The sequence below is a fragment of the Alternaria metachromatica genome (assembly GCF_023757995.1).
Source record: "Alternaria metachromatica strain BMP 0045 chromosome Unknown scaffold_5, whole genome shotgun sequence".
Taxonomy (NCBI): Eukaryota; Fungi; Ascomycota; class Dothideomycetes; order Pleosporales; family Pleosporaceae; genus Alternaria; species Alternaria metachromatica.
This window is the reverse complement of record NW_026055496.1, coordinates 1,575,280-1,590,948: the sequence shown is the minus strand read 5'-3', so window position 1 is coordinate 1,590,948 and position 15,669 is coordinate 1,575,280. Positions and strand designations below refer to the sequence as shown.

The 15,669-nt window shown below is 52.4% G+C and overlaps 6 protein-coding genes across 6 annotated transcripts; 3 read left to right on the top strand and 3 right to left on the bottom strand.

Annotated features, from left to right (window-relative positions):
* Positions 1–1,386: 1,386 nt before the first annotated feature.
* J4E83_003480 (uncharacterized protein) lies at positions 1,387–3,436 on the top strand (the record flags this gene model as incomplete). Its single annotated transcript, XM_049330417.1, has 4 exons — positions 1,387–1,667; positions 1,719–1,854; positions 1,916–1,950; positions 2,002–3,436. The coding sequence occupies 4 exons, from the start codon at positions 1,387–1,389 to the stop codon at positions 3,434–3,436; spliced, it is 1,887 nt and encodes a 628-aa protein (XP_049190913.1).
* Positions 3,437–4,240: 804 nt separating this feature from the next.
* Positions 4,241–5,126, bottom strand: J4E83_003479 (uncharacterized protein; the record flags this gene model as incomplete). The annotated part of the gene is made up of 2 exons (XM_049330416.1): positions 4,241–4,885; positions 5,121–5,126. 2 exons carry the CDS (start codon positions 5,124–5,126, stop codon positions 4,241–4,243), a joined length of 651 nt encoding a protein of 216 aa, XP_049190912.1.
* Positions 5,127–7,111: 1,985 nt separating this feature from the next.
* On the top strand, positions 7,112–9,020 carry J4E83_003478 (uncharacterized protein; the record flags this gene model as incomplete). The annotated part of the gene is made up of 6 exons (XM_049330415.1): positions 7,112–7,502; positions 7,558–7,749; positions 7,796–8,130; positions 8,180–8,313; positions 8,363–8,766; positions 8,827–9,020. 6 exons carry the CDS (start codon positions 7,112–7,114, stop codon positions 9,018–9,020), a joined length of 1,650 nt encoding a protein of 549 aa, XP_049190911.1.
* A 1,282-nt stretch (positions 9,021–10,302) lies between these two features.
* J4E83_003477 (uncharacterized protein) lies at positions 10,303–12,278 on the top strand (the record flags this gene model as incomplete). The annotated part of the gene is made up of 4 exons (XM_049330414.1): positions 10,303–10,413; positions 10,480–11,970; positions 12,017–12,172; positions 12,222–12,278. 4 exons carry the CDS (start codon positions 10,303–10,305, stop codon positions 12,276–12,278), a joined length of 1,815 nt encoding a protein of 604 aa, XP_049190910.1.
* Positions 12,279–12,363: 85 nt separating this feature from the next.
* J4E83_003476 (uncharacterized protein) lies at positions 12,364–13,173 on the bottom strand (the record flags this gene model as incomplete). The annotated part of the gene is made up of 2 exons (XM_049330413.1): positions 12,364–12,924; positions 13,114–13,173. 2 exons carry the CDS (start codon positions 13,171–13,173, stop codon positions 12,364–12,366), a joined length of 621 nt encoding a protein of 206 aa, XP_049190909.1.
* An 815-nt stretch (positions 13,174–13,988) lies between these two features.
* J4E83_003475 (uncharacterized protein) lies at positions 13,989–15,248 on the bottom strand (the record flags this gene model as incomplete). Its single annotated transcript, XM_049330412.1, has 1 exon — positions 13,989–15,248. One exon carries the CDS (start codon positions 15,246–15,248, stop codon positions 13,989–13,991), a length of 1,260 nt encoding a protein of 419 aa, XP_049190908.1.
* Positions 15,249–15,669: the final 421 nt, after the last annotated feature.

Here is a 15,669-nt window from a genome sequence, read left to right as displayed (position 1 = left end):
CGATGGTGTGTTTGTGGCGCAATTCAGGAAACAATGGACGGGGTGGAATGCACTCGCGACAGGCGGGCTGTGCTACTGAGTCGATAGATGATTTCGTGAGTTCAGAATTGGTCGGTTTAGTGGATGTTCACACGAAGTTGGAGCCTAGATCTGGGTGTTTTGCGAGCTTCGATAATTGCTTTCACTGTGGTATCGAGTTGAATTCAGAGACATTGATCAGCTGACACCTCCAGGGCTGTATCGCTTGCCATAATGTCTCATGTTTCCTGCAATGTTCACAGATCGTGCCTATGCGTCCTAGTGTCGCCCTTTCGGCGTGTTCATCCAGTGTCTTTGCCCAAATGAAACCATATTTTGGATTCCTACGACGTTCATTTGCGGAGCGTCATGGTGTTTGTCGGCATCGGCCTTCGGACGAGAGATGCAAGCAGCTTCCACGGGTCAACTCTTCTAGTTTGGCTACGATGAGCGAGGTTTCGACTCCGATTGAGAGTCCTCTCTCTCTGGTGGTCCAGAAAGAAGGCAACTGGACATGACACAGCCAAACCATGAACATACAGATGATAATTCTCCAGAAGGCGAAGAGAGTCTGGATTTGAAGACGGTACCTTAGTAACTACCCTGAAAACGTGCCTCAAAGGCGTCCACTGCATCTGTGCTTGGCTAATCAAGTAGCGAAATACTGTTTAAAGAGTGAGCTTGTTTATAGGCTGGCGGCGCTGCGTTGATGGATCGGTGGTCGGGAGTTTCGTGGAGGGTCCGGAGGTCGGAACCACTGCACGTGACGGCCGACGATCGCTGACGAAACCGGCCTGCCTCCGCGGACCTCGAACTTCACGATCGCGCGACAGCGGACCGCGGACCAAGCCGTCAGGAAGCATCCCACGAACGTTCAGCTGCCGCCGTGCCTCCCGACCGCATAAGTGCGTGCAGCGTTCCGAAAGGATGCCACCCCTATCTCGATGAAGCATTCGATCGATCCGATGTATGAGGGTGGCACAGTCGATCGCAGCTTACTCGCCATCACTCATCCTGCAGCGCAAGCACCATCCTCTTACCCCAAGTAAGCTGGGCATGCACTGATCGCCGCTAAAAAAGCCTTCGGGACAGAGCCGTCACACGTCAATCCTTTTAGTGGCTGTCAGAACATCCAACGAGGATGCTTTCAATCGCAAACGGCAACTTGCCCTTACAGATCTTCTGCAGGCCATCATTGCGACAATGCATAAGGCTATAGCATCGCCGACTTGTATTCGCTTAAGATGTCCGCAGATCATGGGACTGTGTCATACCTAGTGAAGTACAGTCCTACAGTATAAAAGATGGATGGCGATGTGTGTTTTCGCTGTGTCAGAGGTACTTCGTTTAGCACCACAACCCAACAAGATGCGCGTATCCGCAACGACAGTCAGTCTCTTGGCCTCTTTGATCTCAGCCGACCTTGACAGTCCAAGCTTACTACAGCAATTCTACGCTCCTGGGCGGTTACTTGGTAACTCCTTCGGAAACCCTGGCGTTAACGCGACGTACGACTATGTCGTCGTTGGAGCTGGCTTGGCCGGCGCTCTCACGGCATCCCGGATTGCAGAGGCGTTGCCGAACATGACCGTCGCAGTCATTGAAGCGGGCTCTTTCTATGAGATATCGAACGGTAACTACAGCCAGATGTGAGTAAATGCGAAATGGTATATCAGGCGTACATGTTGACTGTGAAACAGTCCATACTATTCGACTAAGTATGTTGGTCCAAATCCCGAGGATTACCAGCCGTTGATAGATTGGGGTATCTTCACCGAGCCTATACCTGGTGCCAACGGGAGACGCTTTCACTATGCGCAGGGGAAGACACTTGGGGTATGTTCTGATCTTGAACAAGTGAAGCTGTTCAAGAAACTGACTTTGGGCAAATGTGTAGGGTAGTTCGGCACGGAACCAAGAGATTTATCACAGGTAATATCTTCCATGCGTACTTGCACTGCACGGTCTGACTGAGCTCCACAGAGCGACTAAAGGCTGGTATGAGTCGTTCGCAAACCTCACTGGAGATCCCGCCTACCTATGGGAAAACATGTTTCCCTTCATGAAGAAAAGCTTCTCGTTCACACCCCCAGATTCTCGTTTCCGCGCGAAGAACGCAAGCAACGTCAACTACACGCTTTCTGCTTTCGACGTCCCGGGAGGCCCTGTTCATTTAAGTTTGCCCAAGTACGCGCAGCCCATATCTTCGTACGGTCCAGAAGGATACGCAGCCGCTGGAATGAATGCGGCGAATGGCTTCCTAGATGGGAATCTTTTAGGGTATGGCTACTGGCCGTTTACCCTGAGGCCCGAGGACAGTACGAGAAGTAGTACCGAGTCTGCTTTTCTTTCTCCGACAGCTGCAAAGACATCCTTGAAGATCTACCAGTCCTGCATGGTGCGTAAGCTTCTCTTCGATGAGTCCAAGCGCGCCATAGGTGTGAACGTCACCGTCGCTGGGATGAAGCCGTTCATCGTCCATGCCCGGAAAGAGGTCATCGTCTCGAGTGGTTTTATTCATACTCCCCAACTACTCATGGTTTCTGGAATCGGGCCGCGTGAGGTGCTCGAGCGACACAATATAAACGTTCTCTCAGACCTCAGCGGCGTGGGTCAGAATCTCCGAGACACACCCGCTATTGGTGGTGTCGTCCATCGCACGAACGTTCCTGGAAGAAGTGCCTGGGAGCGCCAGTCATCATCTTTCGAAGCCGCTGTTGAGCAATACTTGACGAACGGATCTGGCCCGCTCAGTAGTCCCGCGAGCGATTTCGCCGCCTGGGAAAGGTTTCCCGAGCGCTTTACGACGAATATGAGCCAATCAACTCTCGACTTTTTGCGGAATCTACCAAGCGATTGGCCGAACGTGGAGTATGTTTTGCAAGCTTCAGAACGCATTCTGTCCTCGGCCCAGGCTGCTAGCGACACGGGTGTCATAGGCACAATCTTGACTTCCACCACGAGCCAGGGAAATGTTACCATTCAGTCGGCTGACAATGCTGTTGCACCCATCGTCTACGTCGGCTGGCTTGATTCGCTCGAAGACCAGGAACTTGCTGTAGCGGCATACAGACGCGCGCGCACGATTGCAGCCAGCGTATCCGCGTTTGGAGAAGAGATAGCGCCGGGGGCGAACATCACGACCGATGCGCAGATCTTACAGTATATCAGGACGAAGGGTATGGGCGCTATTCATCACGGCGCCGCGACGTGCGCGATGGGAAGAGATGCATCGAGCGGAGCGGTCGTAGACTCCAAAGCTAGGGTGTTCGGCGTGAGTGGCCTGAGGGTTGTGGATGCGAGCTCTCTGCCGTTCTCGGCACCAGGACACACGCAGGGTGTCACTTATGCACATGCGGAGAAGCTGGCGCAGGATATCATTGATGCAGCAAATGATGTCCAGACTAATGTAACGTGAGAAACAACACCAACGCACTCGGAGCATGCGATCACACACGAGTCTGCGATAACATCAGCGTCACGAAATTCGATGAGCTGGATGATCATCTTACAATGAATATGACCGTCCAGAATAGCGTCAAATAGAAAAAGTACCACATCAGACAGTGACGAAGGTGGCCATACCATGACATGGGTTCGCGCTTACCCGACAGTTTGTCAAGCAGGGGCATGGTGAAGAAGGCGTGTAGTGGGGCAACAACAAACATGAAAGCTTGCAGGTGCAGCTCGTGCGGCTCTGCTCCTGCTGTGAAGAAACGCAGGAGCGGCGGAATGCGGAGGGTGTCGGCTTCGACACGTGATAGTACGACGGCCAGTCGGTACATCGTGAACTGGAACCTAGCCAGGGCCGCGTCGAAAAAAGACATTTCAAACGACGGCCGACGATGTTGATTAGGTGAGTACTGGAATGTGGCGAAAGGGTAGTCAAGTATCATAAGGAAAAGATTGCAAGTTGAAATATGGTCGCGCAGCACTAGCTACACGCCATTTAGTGGTCACCATCCGCTGGGTCTCGGAACCTAGGTAGCGAGCTGCGAGCCACTCATATTCTCGGCAATTCCGATAATGTCCATGGTGAAAAATGTTGCACAAGACGTGTTGCGGAAAGAACGCTTGCCTGATTTAGCACGGAGGGGATTACTGGTGAGGCTTTATGCATAATGTGGAAGATATATGCTCATATGCCTCCATATCGCGTTCACATTGGACCAGTGAGGATCTAGGTGTATGTGACGATAATAGATACTTTTGATGTTGAGACTTACATACTCTTCAAGTAGTAGTCCGAGGTAATGCCGGCGGGCTCCTTGCGCCCTGAACAGTCTGAACTCTTCACATCGTAATCCTTCGTAACCTTGATAGCGCCAATGTCGCCCTCTTGTGCCAAGTGCCCTGTCTGTGATGTCGCTCCGCCCTTCCGACACAGCTCTTCTTCCGACTCAGTAGCTGTGACGCCTTGTTCCAACCGTGTGATGCTCCCTCTGCGAGCCTTCTTCCCCCATCTCGATCCCCGCGGTCCTTTTGCTTCAGAGCCGATAGTCACAATCTGTCCAAGCGATGAGAGCTTGTAGCCTTTTTGGGTTGAGCTGCCTCCGCCAGGCCCCGATCCAGATGAACTTCCACCCCCGAATTTTGTCCACAGTGCCTTGAGACTCGGCAGGTTGACCGCGATGATCGCGAATTGTATTTCGAGTGCCGCGACAATGACCATCTTTCCCAGCACCCATGATGTGTCCGGTGAGTCGTTGAGCTCGAGGAGGGGCATGAGTCGGAAACATGCGATGATGACGGAACTGCTGCCAAAGACCATGACGCCCAGTACTGCAGCTTTGCGTCGAAGCGACATCTGGAGATTCATGACGGTATATATAGGGAGGATGAGGATGTAAAAGTCTTCCAAGATGTTCTGCAACATGATCAGTAATTCGTTCTTTGGAAAGGCAGTCCTGAACTTACGAGGATGGAAGGCCCTATGAGAAGGACGAGTTTGCTGATGCAGACAGCATCTGGATGCGTGCCTGGGTGGAGGATCTCATCAAATGGAACGCATTGGAAGCATGCCAATAGACTGCGGTGAGGGTCAGAACGGACTGCGCAGTGGTATTCAGAACAGCTTTTGGTGCTGATAGTGGAGGTATTACATACATGTTGATAATCAGGATGGCACCGTTCAAAGCGCCACCAATGTATACCGCTATTCGAAAAGTAGGGCTTGGCGAAAGACGGAGGTAGAAAAGGAGGAAAGCTGATTTGATCACCCAGTGAACTGAGTAGTAAACCACTTCTTCAATGAAGAGCCACTTGATACTAGTCAGAACGGTGAAGAAGGAGTGTCAATCTTGGACCATACTTTGAGAATCTCCAGCTGCTGAACTACGCTGAGGGTATCCATGTGTCTGCGCCAATGGTAAGTGATAGATCGTCAGGGAGTAATCGAAGTGGTCTTACAGTCCGCATCCCCAATATATGAACATGTGCAGGACAACTTGTTGTCCAACACTGAAGAGCTAAAGGCTTGTTAGGCATACGAATATGGATGTATCGAGATCTGGGACACTTACGAGAATCAAGATCGCGAAATTGTCATCCCATCCTCTAGTGCGCAGCACAAAGTGCCGGCAATAAAAACGAAGGAATATGGAAACGGTTCCAAAGAAGAAAGAAACGTATGCCACAGCATAAGCCAGTGGCTGGAGAGTCGTCAGTGCCATGGCCACGACAGTATTCTCTCGAATACTTCAACTCTCAACCTGAGCGGAAGCTCGACGATTCAAGAAGTACCTGTAGGAGATGAATGCTCACAAAAAGAAGTCCTCGTTACGCCCCGTTTACGAACGGTTTCAAGGCCTGGCACCAACACCCTGCCCTTCCCACCCCCACGGCCTCGAGATAAATATCCCCGATGCATCAAACCGAATGCGATGCATGCATTGCCACGATCGGTAAGTGATGTCCATATTTGAGCTTTGTTTTTAAAGTATTCCTGTCGGATCCTCCGCATCCTCCAGGATAAGTTGTGCTTCCAGGCCGCTATGCATGATTATAATTGTGCTTCATAGCGTCAAGCCGGCGCCTAGGGAGCGGGCAGGTTGGCCGCGTGTGGGTTCGCGGCTCGACCCTCAACCTAATCTAGTGCGAGGGCTGCCCCGAGCCGGCGACAAGCACAAGCTAGGAATGCGTTTAGAACAGGTGAACATAAGAAGCTGCTTGAAATCTCCACGAAGATGCCAGCATGCTTCCGCAAAGCCATGAGCGCAGGAAACGAGGGAAGAGCACGGCAGGATCCCCAGCCCGAAGACTCTACCTGGGCAGCTGAAGGAGGCCCGATTGTTGGAAAGGATGTGCGTATATGGGTGGCCTGGCATGAATCGCGAGAAGCGAAGGATCCTTCGTGCTGCGCATTTGCCGCAACAAGACGTGGTTCCCGTTGGTCGAGTCGCCCGGCGTCAACGCGTGGTCCCCAGGGGAGCGGGTGAAGACAACAGCCGTGGCTGCAGGCGAGCCGCTTCCGCGCCCCGCTAGCAGAGCCGTGCTGCCAGGTGGCACGTCCACCACAACAGCCGTTAGCTTCACTGCAACAAGAGCCCAAGTGGGACACCCGACGCTCCTGAACAGTATGTAGACGCATACAAGCATCCACTGGAAGAGCATATTGGCCGCTCAAGTCCAGGTGCTGTGCAGCTGCGTTATCGTTGCGAGAATCGAGCCCCGGGCTCAACACGCAGACCACGCAGTCACTGGCAAAGAGTCGGAAAATTCGAGACGTGGGTTGTACAGGGCATGCTGCAGCTAGCAAGGCACGCCTGGAATATCTCGGGCCTATCAGAGGTCGCTCAATGGCGTTGAACCGTTCAGAGTTTAGGTAAATCAAACCCCCTCGAAGGATGCGCGCTACTCCTGCATCTTCATCATGGGGATTTTCGGACCGTGGAGAAGATACCAGCCGTCTTCAAAACTCGCGGAGGTTTACTGGAAACGATCAAGTGGGCGAATAGCGCGTGTTGGCTGGGACGCCTATATTCGAAGCCATGCACCTTGGATTCTGTCTCCGAGCTGACGCCCTGCTCGTTTCCTCGACATCTTGAATCCCACTGGAGAGCTCTGCTAGACTCTCGGAGCTTCCACGATGACAATGGAACTATTTCGAGATGCCGCTCAGCGCAGCGTGTCGCAAGGTGTCGCAGCTGCTGTTCTGTGTGGTATCGTTTTCCACTTCTCGATTCGACCGTTCGAGTTTGAGCTGGTCATGTTCCAATTCATGGCAGCTTTCACTTTGAGCTTCTTCGGGATGTTCTACGTATTTGGATTGGCGAAAGCTTTACTCTTTGCGACCAGTTTCAGCACCGGATTGCTCGCCAGCATTGCCATGTACCGAGTATTCTTCCACCGGTGTCGAAAATTCCCAGGGCCGTTCGCAGCAAAAGTCTCCAAGTTTCACGCTGCAAGTCTCGCAGCGAAGGACGTCAAATACTTCAGAGAGTTGGAAAAGATGCACGAGCAGTACGGTGACTTCGTGCGCACAGGTGAGCGAACATCCAACTGAGGCTTTGCACGAGCAGATGTTAATAGTCATCAAAGGTCCCCGAGAGATCAGTGTTCTACGCAAGTCAGCTGTTCCGATTCTTTATGGGCCCAACTCGGAATGTTTGAAGTCAACATGGTACGGCCAAACCGGGAACGACCCAAAGAAATGTTCCATACACATGACGCGTGACTTCAACGGCCACCGCCTTCGTCGCCGAGCATGGGATCGCGGGTTTTCCATCAAAGGTGTGTATAGGCTCACGAGTTACACGAGTACCTCTAACTTTACAAGCGCTCAACACCTACGAACCACGCATCAAGGCAAAGGCGGACTTGTTCAAGTCCCAACTGGCAACCAAAGGAGCAACGTCAATGGATGTGTCCACCTGGTCAATGTTCTTCAGCTTCGACGTCATGGGTGAGGTCGGCTTCGGCAAAGACTTTAACAATCTTACGAGCGGTGTCGAGCACCCTGCTATCAAGGGAGTGCATGCCCACATGACCATGCTGGGAATTATGAGCACGGTTCCGTGGCTCCTGAACGTTCTGGGCTCTATTCCTGGAGCGGCGGCCGGCTATTCGGACTTCTTCTCCTTCTGCGCAGGCCAGATTCGCGAAAAGCATAAGGTATGTGTTGTGATCGTTTTACCGGGGACAAAAAATTAACGGAATACAGACCTGGGATGGCGAGAAGTATCCTCAGGACGTCGTATCCTGGTTACTCAAGGCCGTCAAAGAGAACGACGTCTCCGCCTCGCCAAGCCCAGAAGCCTTGGAGGACGATTCGAGAGTGATGATTATTGCCGGAAGGTAGGCAATTGTGATGTACAAACCCAAAGACACTGCTGACGATATGAAGTGAAACTACAGCCACAACGCTCGCAGGAGCTCTTTACTACCTCGCCAAATGCCCCGACAAGCAGAAAAGGCTGCAGCAATTCCTCGACCAAGCAATGCCGGGTGGATACAGCCAGTGGTCGTACGAAAAGGTCAAGTCAATCTCCTATCTGGATGATTTCCTCAGCGAGACACTGCGACTTCGTCCGGCGCTATTGACAGGTGGAGCGCGCGAAACACCAGCAAAGGGCATCCAAATCGACGACACGTACATTCCCGGCAACACGAACGTTGTGGTTCCAGTCTCGCTCATCCAAAGAGACCCTCGATGGTGGCAGCAAGCTGAAGACTTCGTCCCAGAGCGCTTTGGTGAAAAGAGGTTAGAGATGGAGACTGACCAGGCTCCATACCTGCCTTTCTCTCTGGGTAAGTCCTTTCATACGGTCGTCGTTCTAGACTCGCAGTCAGCAGCTAACATTCTCGTAGGCGCATACAGCTGCCCCGGCAAGAACCTGGCCCAAATGAGCTTACGTATCTCGCTTTCGATGATCGCGCAGAATTTCGACGTCTCCTTCGCGCCTGGAGAGAATGGAGAGGCATTTGAGAAGGAGATAATGGACACATTCACCGTGACGCTTCCGGCTCTTCAGCTACGATTCACCCCGCGCAAGAGTGCTTGAGTATTGGGTGAAGGATGCTGTTGAGCATGCATCTTGGATGTGCCTCAAGTTGGGCCTGTGAAGGATGAAAGCTTGCGCATATCCGTATTCCAACTATGGGAGTTGGCAGCAGGAGGCTGAGGGTGTGTAGTACCGAATTTAATGGGAGGGGTTGTGAATCCTCCAGCTGTCGTATGCAGCTATCCAAACTGGTTTTCTACTCGCTAGTGGTGGTGTTCCATGATGATGGTGCGCACAGACGTTGTACTAGTAGCTCTTTCGCGCAACCCGTTTTTCAAGCGGCTTGGTGTTGTCTAGATCTTAAAAGTATTCTGGTAACGCGACGCGCGAAGCATTGGGGAGAGAGCAGAACAACAGCCCGCTCCTAAGCCCAAGATGAAATTCGGGGAAAAGGCTCGATCTACAGGCATCCAACGTTGTTAGCCCGGTGTTGGTGTTTTGTGCGCGCACTTCTTCGGAAAGATCTCGTCATGGTCGACCACGACGTTTTGTATCGGAGTGGAATGTTCGCAAAAGCCTATGCTAAAGGAAGCATCGCATCGCTCTGCCAAGTCAGCATTCACGAGATCACAAGGTACAGATGCGCACATCGTCATCAAGCCCCCAATACTTAAAACAAAAGCTCGGCTAAAGTTCCAGCTCAAACGTCCATTAGCGCTCAGGCCCAGAGACCAAAAGACGGCACGGATTCTATAGCGCACGTAGGCGGTACTTAAATTCGGCTCCAAACGGCTGTCTCCAGGGATAGGGGCTCGATACGCACTGCGCTCAGACTCACACCTAAGTAATCGTAGGGAAGCTTGCCAATTTGGCCTCGGCTCTTCGGGACATCTGAAGCCTCCAAATAAAGTATAATTTGTGGCTTCGAGCTTCGACCACCTGAAAAGCATCTCACACTCGCTGAGTGTTCGTAAAATAAAAGCCAATGTTTCGTAGGCAAATGCAGCCGAGCGAGGAGCCTGGATTAAAAAGCTTGTCGGGTGATCTTCCGTTCAAAGTAGCTAGGTATCCTTTCTCTAGACCTACTTGAGCTCAGCCTTTTATCGCGCCATGCCCTCCAAACCAGGTCTGGGGGTGTTGTAGTTTGCGACTGCTCCAACTTAACGTAGTGTCCAAGATCGCAGAAAAGCCATAGTTTGTGGTTGAGCCCGGCATTCGGATCTCACTAGCATTGCCCAGGACTTGGAAGAAGCGAAGGCGCGTATATAGAAAAGATGATCGCCAGGTTTAATATGGTATCATCAGGATACTGCATCTTCTTGATCTTCCCGCCCCAGTCATCATGCGCACTTCATTGTCACTCGTTACTTTGCTAGTTTCTCTGGTCTCTGCGGTACCAGTTGCAGAGCACGAAAAGAGACAGAATGCTGAATTCGACTATGTCATTGTCGGTGTAAGTTGTCGCTCATCCGGCTTGCGCCAATCTGTAAAGAAACGGTTGCGCTAACACGTAGTAAAGGGTGGTACCGCGGGTCTTACACTTGCAAATCGGTTGTCTGAAGACAGCACCATGAAGGTCGCTGTCATTGAGGCCGGTGCTCTCTATCAGATCGCGAATCCGCTTTTGTCGTCGACTCCAGCTGGAGATGTTCTGTGGTCGGGCTCCAGCCCATTGGATCAGAACCTTCTCGTGGACTGGAACTTCATTACCGCCCCTCAAGCCGGCGCGAATGGTAGGCGAATCAAGTACGCACGAGGAAAATGCCTGGGTGGAAGCTCGGCTCGAAACTTCATGATCTACCAGCGGGGCGATCGCGGCTCGTACCAGCGCTGGGCAGAAGAAGTCGGAGACGACTCGTACACTTTCGATAACTTGATGCCGTATTTCAAGAAGTCCGTCAAATTTACACCACCCAACACCAAGCTTCGTGCAAGCAATGGCTCGGCCGAATACGTCGCAAGTGCCTTCGATGCCAGCGGCGGGCCTCTGGATGTCTCCTACGCGAACTACGCTGGACCTTTCTCAAGCTACATGGAAGGAGGCATGAACGGCATTGGTATCCAGACTAGGCCCGACTTCAACTCTGGAGAACTCATGGGAGCTCAGTACTGTAGCTCAACGATCACGCCCGGCAACCAGAAGCGCGCGTCGAGCCAAACAACCTTTCTCGAGGCTGCGAAAAGTCGTCCTAACCTCAAGGTGTACACACTGACTCGCGCCGAGAAGATCATCTTCAATAGCGAGAAGCGTGCCACTGGTGTCCAATTACCACTTGGAATCGTCCTTACTGCAAAGCGTGAAGTGATCCTTTCGGCCGGTGCTTTCCAGTCTCCTCAGCTGCTTATGGTCTCTGGAGTTGGGCCTGCTGCACAGCTCAAGAAGTTCAACATTCCCGTCCTTGCTGACCGCCGGGGTGTTGGCCAGAATATGCAAGATCACATTTTCTTCGGTCCAACCTACCGCTACAAAGTCCAGACGCTCACGAAACTCGCCAATGACCTTCTTTATGTCGGCGCTCAATTTGCATTCGATTATGGCCTGCTCAAGAAGGGTCCCCTCACCAACCCCGTCTGCGACTTCCTAGCCTGGGAAAAGGCTCCTCGCAACCTTATCTCTTCAGAAGCCGCCGCAGCGCTGGACCAGTTCCCTGCTTCCTGGCCCGAGATCGAATACCTCTCTGCACCCGGCTATATTGGTGATTTCTCCAATCTCTTCGCAAGCCAGCCCAAGGACGGCTACCAATACGCGTCCATTCTCGGCGCTCTTGTTGCGCCCCTCTCCCGTGGTTCAGTGACTATCACAAGCTCTAGCACAGCTCAGCTCCCTTCGATCGACCCGGGCTGGTTGACTGACCCCACTGATCAAGCCCTCGCAGTTGCAGCCTACAAGCGCATGCGTCAAGCCTTTGCTACAGACGCCATGAAGGCTGGTCTCGCGGATAGGAAAGAATACTTCCCTGGACCCAAGGTTGAGACCGATGAGCAAATCCTCAACACCGTTCGCGATACCGTAAGTCTGCCAAGTCTACCGAACCGGCATGTACTAACGATAGCAGTTGATGACTGTGTGGCACGCTTCTTGCACGTGCAAGATGGGAAAGATTGACGATCCAGATGCAGTCGTGGATAGCAAGGCGAAGGTTATTGGTGTGACCGGTTTGAGGGTTGTCGATGCTAGTTCATTCGCACTATTGCCTCCCGGGCATCCACAGGTATGCCATCTTATTCCGCCTCGTTCGTGCATCACTGACTTTCCACCAGAGTACGATATACGCGTTGGCAGAGAAGATTGCCGACGACATCAAGCGCAGCCGGTAAGTCACGCGCGCAGAAGCCGTACTAGACAGCGCCGACGTTTTCATTGAGAGATTCAAACCCAAGCGCAACATATTGTCCGCTGTCGTTACAGTGAAGTCACCTTTTCTGCAAGTTCGGGCAGCGTTGCAGCCACAACGTCCATCTTGCCAAACACATCGTCTAATGCCTCCTTCTCCAACACCAAGCAATATGCTGTCTTGAACCCTGCCCTACCCGCTGCGCTTACATCCCAACCGTGTGCAGCCGCGAACCAAAGATCACCAGCTTTGCTGTCAACACCAATCTTTCCTATCAGCTTCTCGTACGCCTTGAGATCCGGTTTTCCCACACCAACGTCGTCACACGTTACAATATGCTCGTTGTCGATGTCAATGTTGCCTCTTTCGAAGTAGCCCATGACTCTTGGCCGGTCTCCACTAGTGAACGCCCAGACTGTCCAGCCAGCCTTCTTCATTATGTCCACACATTCCTTTGCGCCCGGTCGGACTTCACACTTCGTATACTCTTGTATGAAATACTTTACATCTTCCTCGGTCGCTGTGCTGCGCGGCTCTGCTACGCCAGTGAAATGCAGGATGCGGAAGAAGATGGATTCGAAGACCTTCGCGAAGGGCACGTATGAACCCGAAATCGAGAGGTAGGTGTACTAACGCTCCGCGATTTCTAACTAAGCAAAACCAAGGAGGCGTGCGGAGATGTTGTTGGCCTGAAGTTTGGGGCCCAGGCGTTGGTCAATGACGGCATAGAAATGCTCGTGCGACACAAGCGTGCCGACTATATCGAAAATGATGTGCTTCGCTCCAGACATGGTACCGGACTTGGCTGATGCGCATACCTTGATCGTGGTGCTTTGCTGAGATGTCAGGTCTTCGTTGTGATGAGGCTCTACATACATGCAAGGCACGTCAAGCACGCCCCGCGCGCCATCAGGGTGTGTGTTGCTCACAGATTACGTCATCACATAACGTGACATTCGCCATGTTTGGGATCGCACACATGGCATTTTGCGCAGTACGACTAAGACCATGGTGATATCTCATCATTTCTCCATTATGACTACATGCAATTGTGTGACGCCGGGAAGAGCTCCACAGAGAGGGGCGCATCGTAATGGTTGACTCCGTCCCGTGAAATGGAGCTCTCGTCATAGAATATCGGTGCCTTCATCTTTAGTCAAAGAACCGTCACCATACTAATCACTCAACTTCTTCATGCGCCATCATCAGCTCATCTAAGCCATCATTGTTATCGCATCGTTCGCAGCCCAAGCGGCTATCTCAAGTAGCACCAATGCATCCGATTGGTCGGCGCACAATCTTTCCCAAATAGGACCGAAACACCGTGCGATATCAAACAGCCGTTAACGGCGATGCAGATCTGGCATGCGACGCGTGGATGTGTTCATGTGGGGAAGAGAAGGGATAGAGATACTGATACGTCATGATAAAGGAAGAAGCAGACAGGGTCAAAGCTATACCCGCAAATGCGTGTCACCAAGAAGAGCCAAAGACAATGTGTAGTAAAGGCATAGAGATGGATTCTACATAGAAAAGGGGAGGGAATAGATGCGCTATGAAAATCATCGCTAAGAGTCATTACAAAGAATGCTGTCAAACAACAAACCCCAAAGTACGAGTTCAAAGCCTCAAGTACTCATAACACCCAAACACCAAGGCCATGCATCGTGAATCGTGATAGTCAAGACTTTGCTTACCAAGCAAGGTCGCTCTTCTCGTTGTCGTTGCCGCAAGCAAGACCCTCGCAGAAGTCCTCCATCTCTTTGCTGATGGCCGAGGCACCAGTGGGCTCGAGTTGCTGCTTAGCAGGCCAGATCTTTTGACCGGCCTTCTTCTCCTTCGCGCCGTGCTCCATGACGATCTCGCGACATCGCTTCTGGAAGAAGAGTGGGCCCTTCTCCATGTGTGGGTGCAGCTCACCGTTGACAAAGATGCCGGCCTCGATGTTCTTCTGCGCACGCTCACATAGAACCTTGTCCTCGCCCATGACGCGCTTGTAGGTGTCGCTAATGAGGTTGAAGTCCTCGTCGTTCGAGTGCTTGTTGCGCCAGACCTCGTAGTACATGACTGACTCGGTAGGTGACTTGGGCATGAACTTCTGCATGAAGAGGAAGTGTTTTGTGACGGTGAAGGAGGCGTTGGGGAAGCAGTACGTGGAGCAGATCTCTTGGCCGAGGTCCTTGCGGTCTTGAGGGGTCTTGGGGTCGTGCTGGATGTGGTCTGCCGAGCAGTAGACGTCGTAGCTCTCGAGGTCGATCAAACCTGTTGTGAGATCGGGGTGTGTGCTCTTGCAGTGGTAGCACTCGTTGAAGTTGTCGGCGAGAATCTTCCAGTTGAATGGGCCGTCGAGGTTCCAGGTGTGGTCAAACTCGTAGTCGTCAAAGTTGAACTGACCAAAGCGCGCCTGTTCGTCGACGTGGTCGAACTGTGACTCCCATGACACCTCGGGCTCCTTCTTCGCATCCATGTTGATCCAGACAAAGCCGTTGCGGTCGATGCGTGTGTGAATGGGGAAGAGACCGTTCTTGGCCTTCTCGAAGTTCTGGAGCTCCTGGTATCCGGGCGCCTTCGCGAGCTTGCCGTTGAGGCCATACGACCAGCCGTGGTACTTGCAGGAGAAGATCTTAGCATTGCCACCATCCTTCTCAACTACGGGATACGCGCGGTGTCTGCATACGTTGTGGAATGCGTTGATCTCACCGGACCGGTCCTTGGAGACGACGATGTCGTAGTTGGCGACGTTGTAGCGGAGGAAGTCGCCAGGGTTGGCGAGTCGCGACTTGTGGGTAAGAATGAGCCATCTTCGGGTGAAGATGGCGCGTCGCTCGAGTTGGTACATCTCTTCAGAGGTATACCAGTTGGCGGGGAGGGCCCGTACGGGCTGGTTCTCTGGTGGAGCCTGGGCGGCGGCTGAGCCGCCAAAGCCAAGGTAGCTCAGGAGTGACCCGACCATTGTGAAGGATGCGTGTTGAAATGTGGTGTTATGCTTGTTGTAGGATAGTGGAGTGCTAAAGGTAACTGGAAGCGACCACGATTGTGTGTTGTACAAGTCTGATAAAGAGGATGGACGTCAGGTTGAGGATGTCGCAGGCGTTATTATACCCTCTTCTCGAGGTTCTTAACTCCTCACTCTTATCAAGTAAGACAAACAACTAAGTCCCCATGGGGTTATGGCTTCCATTCGTGCCCGAGGAGCGATAACCAGTGGGACGTGGGAACGTAATTCGGCTGCAGGTGACCGTCAAGCGCCACACAACCTGACTATTTTTGACGTCTCTCCGTTACCGCACGTTCTGCCATCGTGATCAATTCAACATTCTAGAATGCTGTGCTAGAGCTCAACGGCGTCATATGACTGGGCAGCGTCGTATTAC